The 17,632-nt window shown below is 38.3% G+C and overlaps 1 protein-coding gene across 2 annotated transcripts in view; it reads left to right on the top strand.

Moving 5' to 3' along the window:
- Window positions 1-17,632, top strand: part of CPNE4 (copine 4) — a 228,598-nt gene that overhangs the window by 122,546 nt on the left and 88,420 nt on the right. For both annotated transcript variants that reach the window (XM_054273332.1, XM_054273331.1), the window contains 3 exons: window positions 7,628-7,699; window positions 11,159-11,233; window positions 16,526-16,609. In XM_054273332.1, coding sequence (XP_054129307.1) covers window positions 7,628-7,699; window positions 11,159-11,233; window positions 16,526-16,609 — 231 coding nt within the window. The remainder of the gene's footprint in view (window positions 1-7,627; window positions 7,700-11,158; window positions 11,234-16,525; window positions 16,610-17,632) is intronic.

Here is a 17,632-nt window from a genome sequence, read left to right as displayed (position 1 = left end):
TGTGTTTTTCATAGTATATGCCATTAGCAGATTATACACTTGAAAAAGCTGACTGATTATTAGTTCAATTTCAGCCATCACAAATTCCCTTGCTCTTGAATTAGAGAAAGGCTAAAAGAGTCATGATTGCACCTGAAGTAATTAAACTGAAACATTTTGCATGAGAATATTTATTTAATAGACTGTTGACTGCTTCTGTGGTGCAAAAGACATATGACCAGCTTTTTTCAAGGTGTTTGAATTCCTAAATCTCATTAGATGTCTGTGGGCCTCCTTAGGTATCTAGGTACCTTTAAATACTTGGCCTTTGATCTCCTCCAAATGAAGTTGCTCAATTCATTAGTGGGATGAATAATGTACTTTATTAGACGTGAATGTCATTTTCTACCAGCGCTGACTCAGAGCAGAAGCAAATAATGAATGCAACACTCTCCCTAACTTTGCCTAACCATTTCAGAACCTCTGTTATCCCCAGGAAACTCTTGGTTTGCCATTGCAGCATGATCTCTGAAGCTGTAAGATTTTCTAGATTAATCTTGCCATAGTTAATAGAATTTCTTATACAGTTTGTACTGCTTTGTTTTCACATGGTTTATCTTTTTGTATGAATTACTGTAGCAGTCTTTAGAAGAGTAATTTAAATTTAGTTTGCTATTATAATGAGATATTATTGTGACTAGTTCTAAATGGGCTGCTACTCTACACACTAATTAAATTCAAAGACCTTTTAAGCTATTGATAAGATATTTCCTGTAATAACATTATGCCTCTTGTGATAGACATATCTCTTTTTCTGTGTTCTGTTTTGATTGACTATTTTCAGGTACAGATCTTTAACAAAGACAGGGAGAGGTATAATTCAGCTGTAAATAGACTCTGAGCTGAACAATACTATAGCAAACAAAAGAAATCTTGAAGAGTGATGAGCATGGTACAGAAGGACTCATATGTACAGAGAGGATGATTATAGCACTGAAACTGGCTCTATGAAGGAGCAAGAATTCCGTGAGCAGTTAGACAGAATGAAACTTTCTTCTCTGTGGACCTATATATCTGGACTTGATCACTTGAAGGAATTTCTCATTATCTGTGACCCATTCCCCAAAACTTTTTTTTCCACGAGAGTGGAATACAGTCTCTGATATTTACATAATGTCTGGTCTCTCTTCGTGTTGAAATGTAGCATGCTTGGTGCATCTGCAATTGTGTGCCACTCTTCATGAAAACTATTTGGTGGGTTCAAAAACAGCTGGGAGATAGATGGCAAGATAAACACAAGCACATCAGAGTTGTATAAACCTTGCTTTGTCACAAGCCAGGCTGAAGAGGAATGCGTGAAGGAGAGAGTTTTTACATTGTGAGGCAGAGATACTTCTGCAGCCTGTGCTTAAAATGATCATGCATTATTCACCTATACAGGTGAAATGCCATCAAGGTCTGACATTGTATTTGGGGATGTTTACAGGCTTACAGTATCTGACTTGCATGGACTAATGTTTTAATTTAAAACCTTCAGAATATTTTTTACAAGTGTTAAATCTTCAATTGTTTGTCTAGTCACTCTGGTTGCATCATTCCACTTACAGCAATATCATGAAAGTATTGCTGTCCTTCATTTGGGACACTTTGTAGCAGTGAAAAATGTGCTTTAAGGGGTAAAAATTTATACTAGAAGGGAAGAGCTTAAGAGAGGCTGTAGCATAACTGGCAAATACTTTTGATATGGTTATGTCCCACAGGATCCTTCTTTTGCTGTGCATTGAGGATTAAAAGGATTTTGTGAATAAAGTCAAGTTAGTTTGAATGTATATGTTAAAATCCCCACTCAAACTTGACAAGATAGCAGTTTCTAGTTTTAATAGTTACCTATTAAACTGCTATTGTCCCAACCTATGAGTTTTTATCACTTTTCTGATTCTCTCTTGTACCTCACTGGGGTGGAGTGTAGCAGTGACTGTGTGGGCCTTGGCTGCTGGCTGGGGTTAAGCCACAACACAAGGGTTGGTGCAAGACTTGAGATGTATTTTTGAAAGAGTATAATTGCTGCTTTTCTTTCCTTGATATATCAACATGGTTCTAGCAGATGGTGGAAACAGACTCTATATGTACCATTGCTGTTTGGTGGGAAATTCCTTCTCCAGGTTTGAAGTGTGTTTACTACCAAGGGCTCTGCACTTAAATATATTTGATCATGAAGATTCAGTCTGTGAAAAAGGCATTTGGATAAAGGGAAAAATGCTACTAAACTGTGACTAGGTGCTCTTTGCAGTCCTGAAAAAGAGTTAGGTTGCCTAGAAGAAAGTTGAGTAACTATGAAAGTACATGTAGCAGAAATAACACCTGGGAGAAGAGTTAACACAGAGGTGCTAGGAAATAAAAGTTATTTCTCTGGCTATCCCAGCAAGCAAGGAAGAGATACAAAGACTTCTTCAAGCTGTGTACTGTTGTGATTGAGGGAAATTTGTGCTTAATCTCTCTGTGTAAATAACTAAATTTGGGGTTCCTGTAAGAAAGTCCAATGTGCAGAAGAGGACAATCCAAATAAAGAATTTAGGACACTTAACCTCTGGGTCAGGGTGGCACCTTGCAAAGCTGAATCAATGCTGTTGAAATAACTTGGTTAAAAAGCCATATTGAAAACTTGGTGTTGGTTCTATTTATGACCATTGGGATTCTGCATGATATTATTGAAAGTAATCCCTATACTTGGTTGAAAAAGGACCACCTAGAGAAAGACATTTTAAAAGTTGCTTAAATAAGCCAGGTAAAACAAGTCATTATATTTCACAGCTCATGTTACACAGTACTGATTAGTCACGACTCAGGCACAGGAGAGAGGAAACCTTCATCAGAGTCCTTGTCTCTGAGTGATTGCTGAGCAATGCTCAGTACACAGCTGGTGTCAGAGCCTTGGTGCTTTTATCCAGAGTCTTGCATCTGTTCATACTTTTAAAATAATGAAGAAAAAAAAGTGCAAGGCCTCTTTTAGCTATTTTAAATTGGAAATAGTATTAAATGGAGATGTAAGTTCAGATTTCTCTACAATATTGAGCATCTGTCCTTAACCTGTAAGAGCTTATATGTAATAAGGAAAATTAAGATCATCTTCAAGAAAATTTCTCACTCCCATCTTACCACAGGGCTGACATCCCTTATCACTTCAGACCAGAAATCTACCAGAGATGATGTTCTGTTGAGATGACTGCATGTCTGATAAAAAGGAATAACTTCATGCTCATATGCTCCCTCTCAGAAACAGAGCAGTGGCTTTTACATCCTTTTTTCCACCTCATGCAAACATATTAGTATGATGTTTTTATTGGACATATGGTGCTCTTAGGCCACAACTGGGTAGTAGTTTGTATGTAGCTGAAAATGAACTTGACTTCACTTCTCTAAGTCTCACCTTTTATAGCTCTGAGGTGTGGCCCTTGTACGAGCCCCCTACACTGAGCACTAAAAAGGATTGTTGTTGTTTAACCCCAGCTGGCAACTAAAGCACCATGCAGCTGCTTGCTTACATCCCCTTTGCCCTGTGCTGCCACTGTGGGGAGGAGAATCAGAAAGAAAAGGTTAACTTCATTCTTGAGATAAAAACAGTTTAATAATTAAAACAAAATAAAATTTTATTATTATTATTATAACAACAGCTGTCATGAAAAGGAGAGAGAAAGAATAAAATAAAACCCAAGAGAAAGAATTGATGCATAGTACAATCACTTTCCACCTGCTGACTGATGCCAGCCCATCCCTTAGCAGCAATCAGCAGCTCTGAGGCAACTCTCCCCAGTTTTTATACTGAACATGGCAGTCTGTGGTATGAAATATCTTTTTGGCTAGTTCAGGTCAGCCATCCTGGCTATCTTCCCTGGCTTTTTGTGCACCTCCTCTCTGGCAGAGCCTGGGAAACTGAAAATTCTTGATATGGAGTAAGCACTACTTAGCAACAACCACAGCATCAGTGTGTTAACATTATTCTCATACTAAATCTGAAACACAGCACTGTACCAGCTACTAAGAAAATTAACTCTTTTCCAGCATGAACAAGGACTGTTTTCTACATCCATTTGCTGACTGGTAGGTCATGTTTCTAATAAAATGTTGTGAAAATACATGTTCTTGAATTGTAATGAGGTTTTCTAGGGCTGAACTGGGTTCTATTATTTGTGTTCTAGAAGGAAGAGAGATATTTACTTTCTGCACTTCTTCACATCAGTTTTGGAAAAACCCTTTTTTTTTTTCTCTGAAGCAGAAGTTCTAAGTTTCAAGGTTTTGAAGCCGGAGTCAAGCCAAAGACTCCTGACAAATGAAAGACCTGTAGTCAATTACCTTCTTGTAAGACATTTTGCCAGCTCAGCTGCCTCTGCAACTCTGAACTAAGACTAATGCTTGCTAGTCCCTGAAGTTATCATTGTTTAGGACTTGCTGTCTGAAAATCAGGTCAGCAAATGCTTTGTATAATAATGTTCAGAAGAAGACTTGCATTGAGACATTAACAAAAATATGATAGGTAATTGATGGCAGGTTCCACAGAAGTGATTCTTTAAATCAGTGAGACCCATTTCGTACAGTGCATGAACAAAAGAATCAAATTACTGCTATGGAAAACAGACTCCTTTATGGTTATTGCAATTACAACTACAGTTTGAAGCAACGATGTTGGCACATTGTTGCCAGATGGAGGATTGGTTTTAGTGGCCACTTAATTAACAACTGGTAAACACTTGCACCCAAATACACATATTTACATATGCAGAGTGCTTACTGTGTCAGAGCAATGCTTCTGGCTTAGAGAGCGAGTGTCATTAATGCAGCCTACTAATGAGCACGTCAGAATAAATTATCCTTTCTGGAACTTTGAGCTATCTGCCACCTGCACAGGAGCTCCCGAGCTGTGCAATGCCCTGTGAAAGCTGTGACACTTGAAAAAGCAGCAAAGGGAGCTGGAAAAGTTTGGGTAGCTCAGGAGGAAAGTCCTGCTGTTTCTAAAGAGGCTACTCTAGGACAGGTTCCCACCCAAACTCTATCTCATACCATGGCTATGTATATGTAAGAAGTCTGAAAAGGTTTCTTAGCTTAATGTATTTTACAAAGTTGCCTGAGCATCCTTCTTTGACCATGGAGATAAATGGGCTCTGCTCCTCAGCTGCCATAATTCATTGTCTGGCCAGTACAGATCCCATAGTTTAATTATATATTAAGAATAATCTGTCATATTCCTGTATTACCTCCTATCTGAGAATCTCAAACATGATTTTTTGAATTGCACCTCACAGGAGTGCAATGATTCGTACTTGAACCTATTTAGCTGGCAAGAAGATAAATTTAGGGATGACTTAAAAGATCTCTGCAAACAGTATTTCCAAGATTCTAGGGAAGAAAAAGAGCTGCTAGTAATATTGTCATCTTACTTTTAGTCCTGTCTGTTGTTGCCACTGACCAACACTATAGCTGAAATCCAAAAGTTAGTTTGGAAAATTGAGTGAGATGTTGGCAACAGAGAGCATTATGGAATCCAAAAAGGAGTGCTAAATTATTCATTTAAGTAATAGCCAGCTGCAAAACTGAAATGGTCCTATTATGAACATTAGTTAACAGTATCATGATGTTCTTAAAATAAGGCAAATGTAATTCTGGAGTGTATCAGCCTTGCAAGAGAAGCTCTTCTTGCTTCTCATGGGAAGGACCAGGGTTATTATGCCCGATTTTGAGCATTATTTTAAGAGTATTTATGACCCAGTCCATGAAGGCTCGTCAGAGAGTGCAGAGAATGGTTTGAGAGCTAGGAAATTTTGTCAAGAAGGAAAGACAGGACACACTCCGGTTATGTAGTAAAGAAGACTGTAGGGAGTTGGTAATAAGTCTTCAGATACAAGGATTGCCTGAAAAAGGGAAAAGGATTGTTTTACCTATTCATGGTGCATTTGATAGAAATAATGGACTTAAACTGCAGAGAATCAGATTAGCTGTTAGGAAAATATATTTACATAAGGATAATGAATACAATAAATTTTCAGAGGAGAGTGTTTGCCTTTAAGTTCTTTAAGAACTGATTAGATATACCCCTGTCAGGTATAGCTGCAATAGGAACAAGAAGCTGGTCAGAGTGATTCCAGATGTGCTTTCCTGTCATTTGGTGGTTCTCCCATCTCACATTTAAAGCCTGTTTAAAACTTGCTTCTGTCTTGCTGCTTCTATGACAACTGTACCTGAGGATAATCTGAGGGGCAGCTTTGATTCTCTGTTCAATTTAGCAAATTGATGGGCAGGACAAACATGTTTCCTCCCACTGATGTTAGGCTAAAATGTGCATCCTACTCACTCCTGTCTCACAGCACATTTTTTGCCTGGCTGCAACTTTGCATTACTCAGAGCATTTCAGCTCTGGCCATTACCTACTGCTGTGGTTTATTGCTGAAGTTTGTATGATGCCCAAGACTCACATGAAGAGTCTGGAACTCTCCTTTTCACTTGGTGACTGCCTTTCTTTTGCATGTAATATTTTGGCATATTTGACAAAGATGTCTATTCATGGATCATTTAGATCAGCTGTTTGGATGAAGTTATCCAAGTACTGTTGGATGTGGGAAGGTGGAAAGGACTGCTTCTAGGATAAAAGCCACATTCAAGAGGTTAAGGTTTTTCTTAGGACGCAACCTTTTGCTCAGTATCTGCACAGCACAACTGTACTACAGTTTTTTTTTCAGATTACAAATAATGCTGTGACTTCTAAGCAATGGTTTGGATTACCTTTACATCTGTCTACATTTTGAAGTTTCCACTTCAAACAATAAATAAATTAATATAGCATTAACTTTACTGGTGACTAATACATTGGAACATCACTGTAGCTTAGCAGTTCTAAATTATTGTAAGGTTGCTTCCTTTTCTAATACTTTTTCTGGTCTGGTTTTAAATGTTTCAAAATCATAAGGGAATGCTTGTTAGTATTGATATGGCAAATAAAATCTTTTGTCATTGTTTCTCTGATGCCATTTATTTATAGAATATTTACAATTTGGTTAATGTGCAAGTTCATTTATAATGCTGAATTCTAGGGGAGATTTGGTATGTGGTAAGCCAAGGAGACAATTTTGGAACTGAAATGTGGGACACCTTGCTTACTTCTGCCCTGAATTTAGAGCTACGGACATGTTGAGATAAAATTAATTCCTTCTCCTTGTAAATGGACTTCAGTTTCCAATAAAAATTAATGAGTTGAGTTTTGGAGGTATCTCTGACAGATTTGCTGTTTACAGCTCCCTTCTTATTGTCTTTTAAGTCCAGTTAAACCTTGCTTCTGTCCCCTGTGACCATCACTGCAATACTTGAGGAAAATCTCTGTGTTTCTCACTATTCGGTTCAATGCAGTGAATTGTGTTCTTCCCATTCTGCTTGACCCCAAATGCTTTTTTGTCCTTCCATTGCATCCTGTGCTATGCACACTTCCTGGGGACCTTTCTTGTTGGTTGTGGTCTTACTGTGTTAACTCTGATCATGGATTGAGAAAGTACTTTGATACAAAAGGAAAAAAGAAAAAGAAAGCAACATAAAACTGAAATCACAACAAACCATGTATTTACTACAGATTCTAATTATTTTTCCCTTTGTTTTTGTTTTCCTGCAGATTGTTTCTCAGAGGAAGCTCTCCAAGTCCTTACTCAAACATGGCAACACAGCAGGAAAGTCATCTATAACAGTAAGTCAGTCTTAAACATGCTTTTGTTTTCCTGTTATTTAGAAATATCTAAAGTGACTAATTCTCTCTAAAAGCATCCTGCTAAGCCACCAGAACAGCCCTTCATTGAGAAATGTATTTAAATTGTTTATTTGACAATTTGCACTGTTTCTGACAAATGCTTCTTTTAAGAAAATGGCAACAAATAATGTATGACTTGTAAAAAAGCCATAATACTTACTACTTTTAGGGTACTTGGATGGCAGCAAGTAACTTCTGCTGCTTGAATACTTTTAGTTGAATGACTAGAACCTTCAGAAATTAATTTGTACCTGCTTTGACACATAAAGGAGCCTCATCTTTCTTTTCCCTCGGGCTTCTTCCAGCTTCTCAGGAAAAAAAAAGTTTGATGAGATTAGTTTTAGATGTGTTGTGATGCGACTAAGGACTGGATTGCCATAGCCCCATATGTATCTTGAAATTTGAAAATCAATGTATTACCTCTCTTTCATCTTCCTCAATGCTGGCTTGCTTGGGAGTTCAGTCTTGTCTGCACTGAACCTGGTAGGCTTGTGACTTTTGCAGCTCTGCATTAAGGCTATAATAAAATACGCTGCTTTGGGTATATCTGCTCTGTTGCCTCATGAGATTCAGAAGGATTTTTTTCCTTAATGTGTGATTTGCCAGATGGTTTTCTTCTGGCTTGATTGTTTGGGGGACTTTTTCCTGCCTTCAGCTGCAAAAGAGACAGTAGACTCTGAGGTAGTTTCCTGAGCACCCAGGGAGTTTGATTTCTTAGATGTCTTCCTTTGTGCTTGGCTGGGAATTGATTCGTTTAAATGCATACAGTAAACTTGGTCTTGGTCTGGGGTTGGAAGGGAGTTCCCCACTCATCTGGCTGAATAGAACCAGGAGAGAGTTTTGTTCCCTAAATAACTTCATATGGTTTGCCTGCTGGGATGATCTGAGCATACTTCATCTCACCCATCCCTGTGGTGTTCTGGACCTCCCTTCTGTTCTTTGAGGAGCACAAAGTAGTTTAGTCTTGTGAAAACACAAATGCTGTAGTACAACTAAAATTATTAGGCTTGTTAGGGCAGTGTTCTGGCAAAAATTAAATCACTGTGATAAACAGAAGATGGGAGAAAATGAGTTAATAGTCCCTGCTGGCCTCGAACTGGATGATAACCATGAAATATGGACCTTATTTACTTGCTTTGGCTTCTGTCCAGCAGTTCTAAAGAGCAAGTTGACTTGAATAGGAGAAAACTGAACCCACACCAAAAAAACACTGTGTGGAAATTTTTTTGTCTCAACAGAGTAATTAAAAACTGATTAATGATCATTATTTCTGGACCTGGGGACATACCAGGTGTCTGTCAAGCATGGAAGTTATTTCCTAACTCATTCAATGTAGTGAATTACGAGTTTTTCATAGTATTTTGAAAGTTCCTATCTTAGCAAGTTTTGCTGGAATTTTGTTAACCTTTTGACTGTGTAATGTCTCATCCACACAATCTTATGATATGGCTGTGGGAAGCAAACAGAACATTGTTCTGCTTCTCCAGCTGGAAGTCTGTCAACCTTTACAAGAGCAGGTTCATTATTTTCAGTTAAAAATACTTTATGAAATTTAGTGTGCAATTCCCAGAGCGCTGTTGGTCACACACAGCTTAACCAGATCTTGTAAACCATCAGACTACATGGAAGAGAAATGTGTCAGACTCCATGGGTCAAATTTCATCAGCAAGCTGATGTTTCCTGGAGGATGTGATACACCACATATGTGCCTGTGTGATGGTACTTTATTGCCCAGTTAACCATCTGTGCCCCTGTGTGGCTGCATGTGAGTATTTTGTTTGGAGAAACACCCCAGCTTACTGCTGGGAGGTGTCACAGCCAGAATAGTCTCAGCTCAGGGAATTTTACTTAATTTAATGAATTGCCAATCAAAGTAAACTTTTAACTACTGAAAAACAAATTGGACAAAAAAAAAACTCCTAGGGAAACTGTTTTTCCCGCCCCTCTCCTGTACTCCACTTCTGACACCTCTCCTGCCTCCTTCATAGTCTTCACTCTCTTTGCTTCATGTTGTGCTCAGTCCCTTTGATGAGGTGTTGTGTGACACAGGTCAGGATCAGAAAATAGTGATTTTTTTTGCTGCTCTTTGAGGTTTTTTTCTCTCATTTTCTTAGTTCTGCTCTGGACTCACACACACCCTTCGGGGGCATCTCTGCTCCAGGATGGGTCTTACCTGTGGGTGTACACAGAGGTGCCTCCTCCAGCATGGAGCACCTCCTTCAGAGAGTGAATCTCCAGCTGTGTTCCCACAACATGGCCTTCTCAATGCCTCCTCCTGGATCTTCTTTAGAGGGGCATTGCAGGCCTCTTACCTCTCCTTCCTTTGTGTCTCTTGCCTCTGGCAGCTGCTGCACTTCCTGATATAGGTTCACAAGATGCATATGGCACCCCATATGCACCTCTGATGGGTTGATGTTTTGGAGAGCAGTCAGTAGCTGCTGCCAAACCAGTCTGGCAAATTTTTGGGTTTTCCCAGCAGATCCTCAAGGACTTCCAGTGGTGGAGACAGGCAGATCCTGTCTGGCAAGGTGCCATGGCTGCCATGTGTGTGGTCATGAGCATGAAACACCTAGGAAATAGGTTATTTTGGGAGATTTAATCCATGGGGAGAACATTTACAATGAGGAAAAAGTTTTAAAGCTGTCAAATAGAATATAATGTGGTTTGTTTCAAAGAATATTTTTCAGTGAAATATGCCAGGTTTGGTTAGTGCCTTCTCTCCCCTGAGGCATGTTAATGGCTTACTTAGGAAACTGGTTTAGTTGGTTCTGTTGGGTTTTTTTATAACATTGCACAGCAGAGTGACTGGCATGATTACTGATATAGCTTACACCATCTGAAAGAATCGCACTAAATTATTTTAGGATTACTTGCTTCTGACTCCGTCCATGGTAAATTGTTTTGCCAATGTGGCTATTGCAAAAAAGCTATATCAGGAGAGCTCTCCTGCTGAAAATGAGCCTTTCATGGCAGCTAATGCTAGGTGACTTCATTCCTTTCTTCATTTATCTTGCCAAATGATGCTGAAGTGGCATAAAAATAATTGGGCTTTAGACCCGAGTAATAAAACCCTTGTAGAGCATTTTTGTCCCCTTGGACACTGGGAGATTGTGGAATTCTGTTTTCCACTCTGAGGAGGAGCACTTGGTCAGAGGAAAGGGCTCCCTCGTGGATGTGGGTGTCTGTGCATTGACATACGATTGACAAGGCATAGTTGCATGGCACAAAGTGACTCAGGTTTGTGGGCTGACCAAGGTGATGTCCTTCCTGATGGCAAAGAGAAACACATTAACTTCAGTTCCCTAAAAGGAGTCTCCAGTCTTCACACCGAAAAATGGCATAGTTCTCCCCTCCCATTACACCATGCACAACTCAAATGTAGCTTTCCATTTCATTTAGGTGATCGCTGAGGAATTGTCTGGCAACGATGACTACGTTGAACTTTCATTCAGTGCAAGGAAATTGGATGACAAGGTAAGCTGCTCGATATTAACCTTTCTGAAAGATATAAGAATGCCTGCAAATATAATTTGATGCGATCTTCCATGACAGGTTTTTTTTAACCTTGTGTTATTAAACGCATCAGGGTTTTCAGAGGGATGTTCACAATGAGGCTTTCCTCGGGTTGCAAGTAATTAAAAAAAAACCTCAAGGAAATCTAATTAAAATCAAGACAAGTTAATTACACTACAACCAAGACAATTTAATTATGTAAAATGCCACAGATCAGAAGTGTTTAGAGAAGTGAACTTTCTGTGAGTAGTCAATGATGTTATCACTGAAGTTTCCTAAAATACAGCTACAAAATTTCATAACAGCTCAGTCATGATAGACATTTTGTTCAACGAAAAGTATATCAAATGTGAAAAAAAGACTTGCATATTTGTGAAAAACTTTTTCCTTCTCTAGGAAAAAAACTTTCCACTGACTCAAACACTTCTCAACATTATAAGGAATACCTCTTTCTGAAATTATCTGTTATTGTTTAGTAATTATAATAAGCATCTCAACTCACAACCCAAGAAAACCTGATGTCTGCTTGTACCACTCTCTGTCATTTCAGTGTAATAGCAGGCACAGAATACTCTGAGGTACATAGTCCTTTCCTATACATTAAGATGCTTCTAATTAGAAACATATGGCAGAATTATAAAAAGGTTTAGGATGGTGATGCCCCAAGTGTGTTCTTGTAAACATCTGATGTGAGAGTAGCTTAAAACCAAATCAGTGAAACTACTTTTGGATACATATACATCAGGTTTACAAAATCGGGTTGTAACTTATGAAAAATATTTTCACTTGAAACTACCAGAAAATCTCAGGCAAGCAGAAAGTACACTGAAAGATGAATAGTACGGGCATATAGCTTCAAAATAAACTTTATAAAATGTATAAAATTTTACTGTGCTCAGGATCATAAACAATCATAAATGATCAGGACCTGAATTTGCATCTCATCTGAAAAATAAATTACTTTCCTCTTTCAGAGTTGCTGGAGTCTGAGGGGTTTTGAGTTGCATAATTTATTTAGGTGTCAAAATGTAAATTTAACAGCCTTTCTTTAGACAGATATCTTTAGAGGTGATTCCCAAACTTGCACACAAATTTCCTCCCGTTCCACATGCTGTCACATCTAGGGAAAAGGAAAGGACATAAGCAACATAATAGGACTCCACTTATTACTTTCCACAAATGCAAGATGTGATCTGCTTTAAATATTATGATTGCTTGTAGCTCTTGTTGGTATAAATTAAAAGGATACTGCCAGAGTGCAATTCTGAGCCAAGTCAGTGTTGTCTGAGCAACAGTTTTAGACGGTGATTGAAACACTTTATGGGGATAAGGTGAGAAGATCATTCTGAAATACTGCAACAGTGTTGTCATTCTTGCCATTTTAACATGTCCAGTCAAGGTGGGCTTCATCTAATAAAGAATTCTTAGATGATGCAGTGTGCTAGTCAAGCAGTGACTCATCATGTCTTATCTGAATCCAAACTCCTGTCTTCAACTGATGAAAATCTCTGGGAATCTATTGCATTGAAAGAAGTCTTTCAATTTCCGCCAGCTAAAGATGTAGCTCAATACCTGGCTGAAACTTGATTTTAGAGGCTGAAACTTTTCTTACAGAGGATACTTCCTCTATAAAAAAATTGTACAGCTTATAATGAACTTTGACATCATTAGATGCAAGGCACTATTGGTAATTATTTTTATTAAGGTTTGAAATTACTTACATTTCACAGTTCAGCCATTGGTGAAAAAGAATGAGTGCTCTGATGTCACAAAAAGGGAAATAAACATCAAAGAATTGAGAAGAGCCGATTTTGTAAAATGCTAGGTATGGTTTTGCATGCCTCTCCCCACTCAGAGAAGTAACCACCTGAGTAGAGATGTAACATCAGAGAAACAAACTGAGGGTTGAAACTGACTTTGGAGTCTCCTGAAAAACAGAGGAAGCCTCTGTATGTATTTCCTACACTAAGGAAAAACACTTGAACAACTCATTTTTGGAAAATTAAACTGAATTTGTTGATCAGATTTAACAGGGAGGATATGTTTGTTGCATGTTTTTTACTCTCCTGACGTAAAACTGCAAGAATTTTATAGAAACTACAGAACAAAGCCTAATGCTTTTTTTCCTACTGGAGTGGCTGAAACATTCAGTGAAAAATTATTAGAAAATTATGGATAGGAAAGTTTCCTTTAGTTAACTGACTTGAGCAGAAATAACGGTTATATTCTTTTATTACAGTGCTTATTTGGAAGGCATAACTGCTTTTTCATGTTTTATTGAAGCCCTGTCAGCTCAAATGGCACATCTTTGTTTCAAGAGATCCACTGAGAACACTTCACTGTGGAACAATAACTTTTGGAAAGGTTTTATTGCATTAATAGCTGTGTCACAATTACTATAACAAGCAGCTACATTTTTTATGATAGCTATAATAAATTATGAGCACTGAGGCAGGAAAACTGCTTCTCCTGTTCTGAGAGAAGCAGTTACCATTCTTTGGGAAAGATTATCCAGCAAATATCTGCAAAATATGAGCTAATATTGTGTTTTTATATAGCTCCTTGGTATTAAAATACTACCAAAAAAACCCTCATCAAATGCCCTGTTGCATAGTATTGAAAAATTTTAATCTTTTGGCTGCTTCACTCTTCTTTAAGGGGCCTTTGACTTAATCCTCAATCCTGAATTTTAAAAATTGTTGGGGTCTGAAAATGAATCTACTAAAAATGTGTCAAACTAGGTGCTTAGAAAGAGATATATCTAAATTTTTTAAGTCTAGGCCATGTACTTGTGTTATTACTGTATAACTGCTGCACATACTGAAAGAACAATGCATTATACCACCAGCAAATGTATTACATTAATCATTTAAATATTATTAAAATAGCACAATATATTGCAGCTATTCTTCTTTCAGAGGATATTCTTGGGGAGATAATGCAAAGCTATTAATTTCAGCATAACAACCAAAAAAAGTTAATTGTGAAATCAAATGTTTCTTTAGCTTATCATTTCTACTTATTGCAAAGCACTTCCAATATAGAAGGATTTTTTTTGTTTGCACCTCAATTCTGATAGTAATTAAGTCTTGTTTTTGCATTGGAGGGGGACTAATATAAACAACCATCCAGCATTAAAATCTTTCCTTTTATGTGGTGTTATCTTGGTAGTTAAAACCAGAAATTATTTCCTTTGTGCTGATGTGCTGTTGTACCTTTATGATATTCAGCTAGGAACAATACTGTATTTTGAGCATTAAATGAAATCTTGGCTTCCTTTCTGAATGCTTTTGCACACCAGGGTGCATTCTTTGGATGTATTGTTTTGAGGTACTTTCTTTCAAATAACTTATCAACTTGTGTTTGATAAAGAAACTCTGAACATTAAGCTTTTACCCAGCTAATACCAGAGTGCTTATGTGTAAGAAGAGGCAGCTCAATCTTTTTTAACCCTATGCACTCTGGATTTTCGTGTCACCATGATTAAACCAGCACCCTCTCTCTCTGCTTGTTCTCTTTGCTATACACTGGCAATCTGGCAGAATTTGATCACCAAAACCCCCATATCCTAGAAGTTTCAAATTTTGAGTGGTGTCCAGATACTAAATCTTCATCAGGGCCTTGAGGCAACCTCTAGAGTTATTTAGTTGAATTCGACACTGGTTTTACAGAGGTTGATATAAAATGTCCTGTTTATCATGTAGCTGGAACAAATAGCCAAGGATACAGCGTTGGTGATCCGTGCTCCCCATGAAAGAATTTGACAAATAAATATTCATGAGCTTTCCATCAGCTGTTTAACGGGCCACTAAGTTTTCTCTAGAAAGTGAAGAAGCAGATCAATGACAAAACAGCCCTCTCAACACAACATTATGTCATTTTTAGGGGATGACAAGACTTTAGGTCCCTTGAGCCTTGCTCAAGGCTTTGTGGTCTGTAGGAACTCATTTTCTTCTCCAGACATTCAAATTCAGGTGTCCCTTTTCAAAGCCATGAGTTCTTTGTTTGTTTTGAACTTGTGGAATTGAAAAAATACCCTAAAAATAATTTTGCAAGGCCCAGACTTTGGCTAGCATCTTATCCAAAGTTGTTCCCAAACCAATGGTTTTGCAGCTAATAAAAAATAGGTATGGTGGCCATTTGGTGAGGAGAAATTAATAGAATAATATCTATTAGAGTAATTTTTACACTAACACTATCATAGAAACACTTGGATACTGAACAGACTTTTTCACTTCCCCAAACTGACATGGGGTGTGTGGTTTTGGATATGTCCTATACAGAAGAATAATATGCATATGCACAAAGTTCATCATGTGGCTCTTTTGAAGAAGAAAATCAAGAAGGGACTTGAAACTATAGGAAATGGACTTAGTGCTTTTAAACCCTACTTTTTCAACATAGCACAGTTAGAAATTTGAAGGTTTCTCCCTCCTGAGTTAGCAGCCAGTTACTCTTCTTCCCCTGAGCCAGCATGTCCAGAATAAATGAGATGTTGAAACAAAAGATCCTGTGACCAAACTGAAGCAGCACTATAAAAAGCAACTTAATTTAGGTTTGTGTAAGAAAGTTCAGGGTTGTGAGGTGGATGCAAGACTAGGAGAAGGTGTTCTGCAGTGTGTGAATGTGAGCCTTGGTGTCTGTCACAGATTTGCCTAGTGATATCAAGTTATTTCCTGCATTACACTGCTCTGTTTGTCATCTTAGCATGGCCATGTTACCACACCCTGAAGAGGACTGGTTTCTCTAATCACCTCTAATCCATTGTGACAGGACTTGTGTTAGTTGGTGGCAGCATAATGTCTTGGCCAATTAATTTCTGTTTTGAGAGGGTAGGTGAACGGTGTGCAATTCAACCCCAGTGTGGAATATGCTTCAAAGTGCAATGCATTAGAAAACTGGTGTCAAAAGATCAAACAGGTGTGGAGGAAAAAAGAAACAAGGTAGGTGGATGGCAGAGCTAATGCTCAGGAAACTGGGCTGGATGTAGGAAGGGAAGAGGTTGTAAAATGATATTTTACAGTTATGCATGCCATGATTAAATAGTCAAACTGAGAACAACAACAGTACCACAGGAATCCTTGTGAGACAAGGACAAGAATGAAGTATTGCTGAGAAACACCAAGACATCTCACTAAAATTACTCTGGCTCTTCCTTTTCATTAGCAGTCAGGGAAGAACCCAGTGCATTGTGCCTGAAAAGCTGAAAGAAAATGAAGCCTCAAGAGTAACTTATCCTGTACTTTATTTTAGGATTTTTTCAGCAAATCTGATCCTTTTCTGGAGATTTTTCGGGTGAACGATGATGCAACCCAACAACTTGTTCACAGGACTGAGGTAAGGAATAGAGTTGAATTCACTTTCCAAGGACACAGATGGGCTGTCAGGAGGCATACTTTATGCTTCCCATGTCACAAAGGGCAGTGGTTTTAAATGTGGATGTGCAAACAGTCACACTTAAAAACACTTCCTGTGGCTGCATTTCTCTTCTCAGAGAAAAGCAAGGCACAACTTCCCAAGGATTTTTTGGGAATCACAGCAAGGAACCTCAGAGAAAGAAAAAACAGTTCTTATCTCATTTGCTGCTCCTGTGTTGTGCCAAAGTAGAATCAATGTGGAGATTGTTTACCCAAAGTGACGGTGCTTTATTTCCTTGGCCTATCAGGGCCAAGCGCGTGTCCAGATGTCAGTCAGCAGACAGTCACGAGATTTTGTTCAGCTGAGTTGAGTTGGGTGCTTGTGCAGATTCCGTTTAGATGTAATGTGATATAGTGTAATAAAGTAATTAATTAGCCTTCTGATATCAATGGAGTCAGATGCAACATTACTCCCGGATGTCAGCCAAAAAATCACCGATACACTTTCTTGTGTTACACTCTGGTGTCATTAACTAATGGTATCAGGTCTTGACTTATGCACCTTACAGTAAAAGAATATGAAGCCAAAGGTCCAAACCTAATTAAACTGGCAGATACTCTGTTGGAAGGTCAGGAGATATAAACACTAGATTTAGCCAAAACCAGGCTATAGGCCATATCATATTTTCCCATTAATACTATGTTGCTTCTTCCCCACATCCTCTCAGGGATTGTAATCTGGGTGCTTTACAATTGTTTGTTATCAACCAGTGACATAATTGCTCCATGGTAAAAACTGGCACTGTCTTTAAAAATGGCATTTAGGTGTACAGGGTGGAGCTGTGGCAGATGTTAGGGGTTATAAACCTGTTATGGATTCCACAGTTTTCCTAGCAAGGTAAACAATGTGCCTGTAAATTGATGTTGTCGATCCCCAAAGCCCAGTCCTGCATGTCTTCCATTGCTTCCAGTTAAGTTCTGCAACCTTCCCCTTGTCAGTTTT

Source organism: Melozone crissalis, unplaced genomic scaffold, assembly GCF_028551555.1.
Source record: "Melozone crissalis strain CALT ecotype California unplaced genomic scaffold, PUWL_Pcris_2 ptg000016l_1, whole genome shotgun sequence".
Taxonomy (NCBI): domain Eukaryota; kingdom Metazoa; phylum Chordata; class Aves; order Passeriformes; family Passerellidae; genus Melozone; species Melozone crissalis.
The sequence above is the reverse complement of the archived record's forward strand: the minus strand, read 5'-3'. Positions and strand labels throughout refer to the sequence as shown.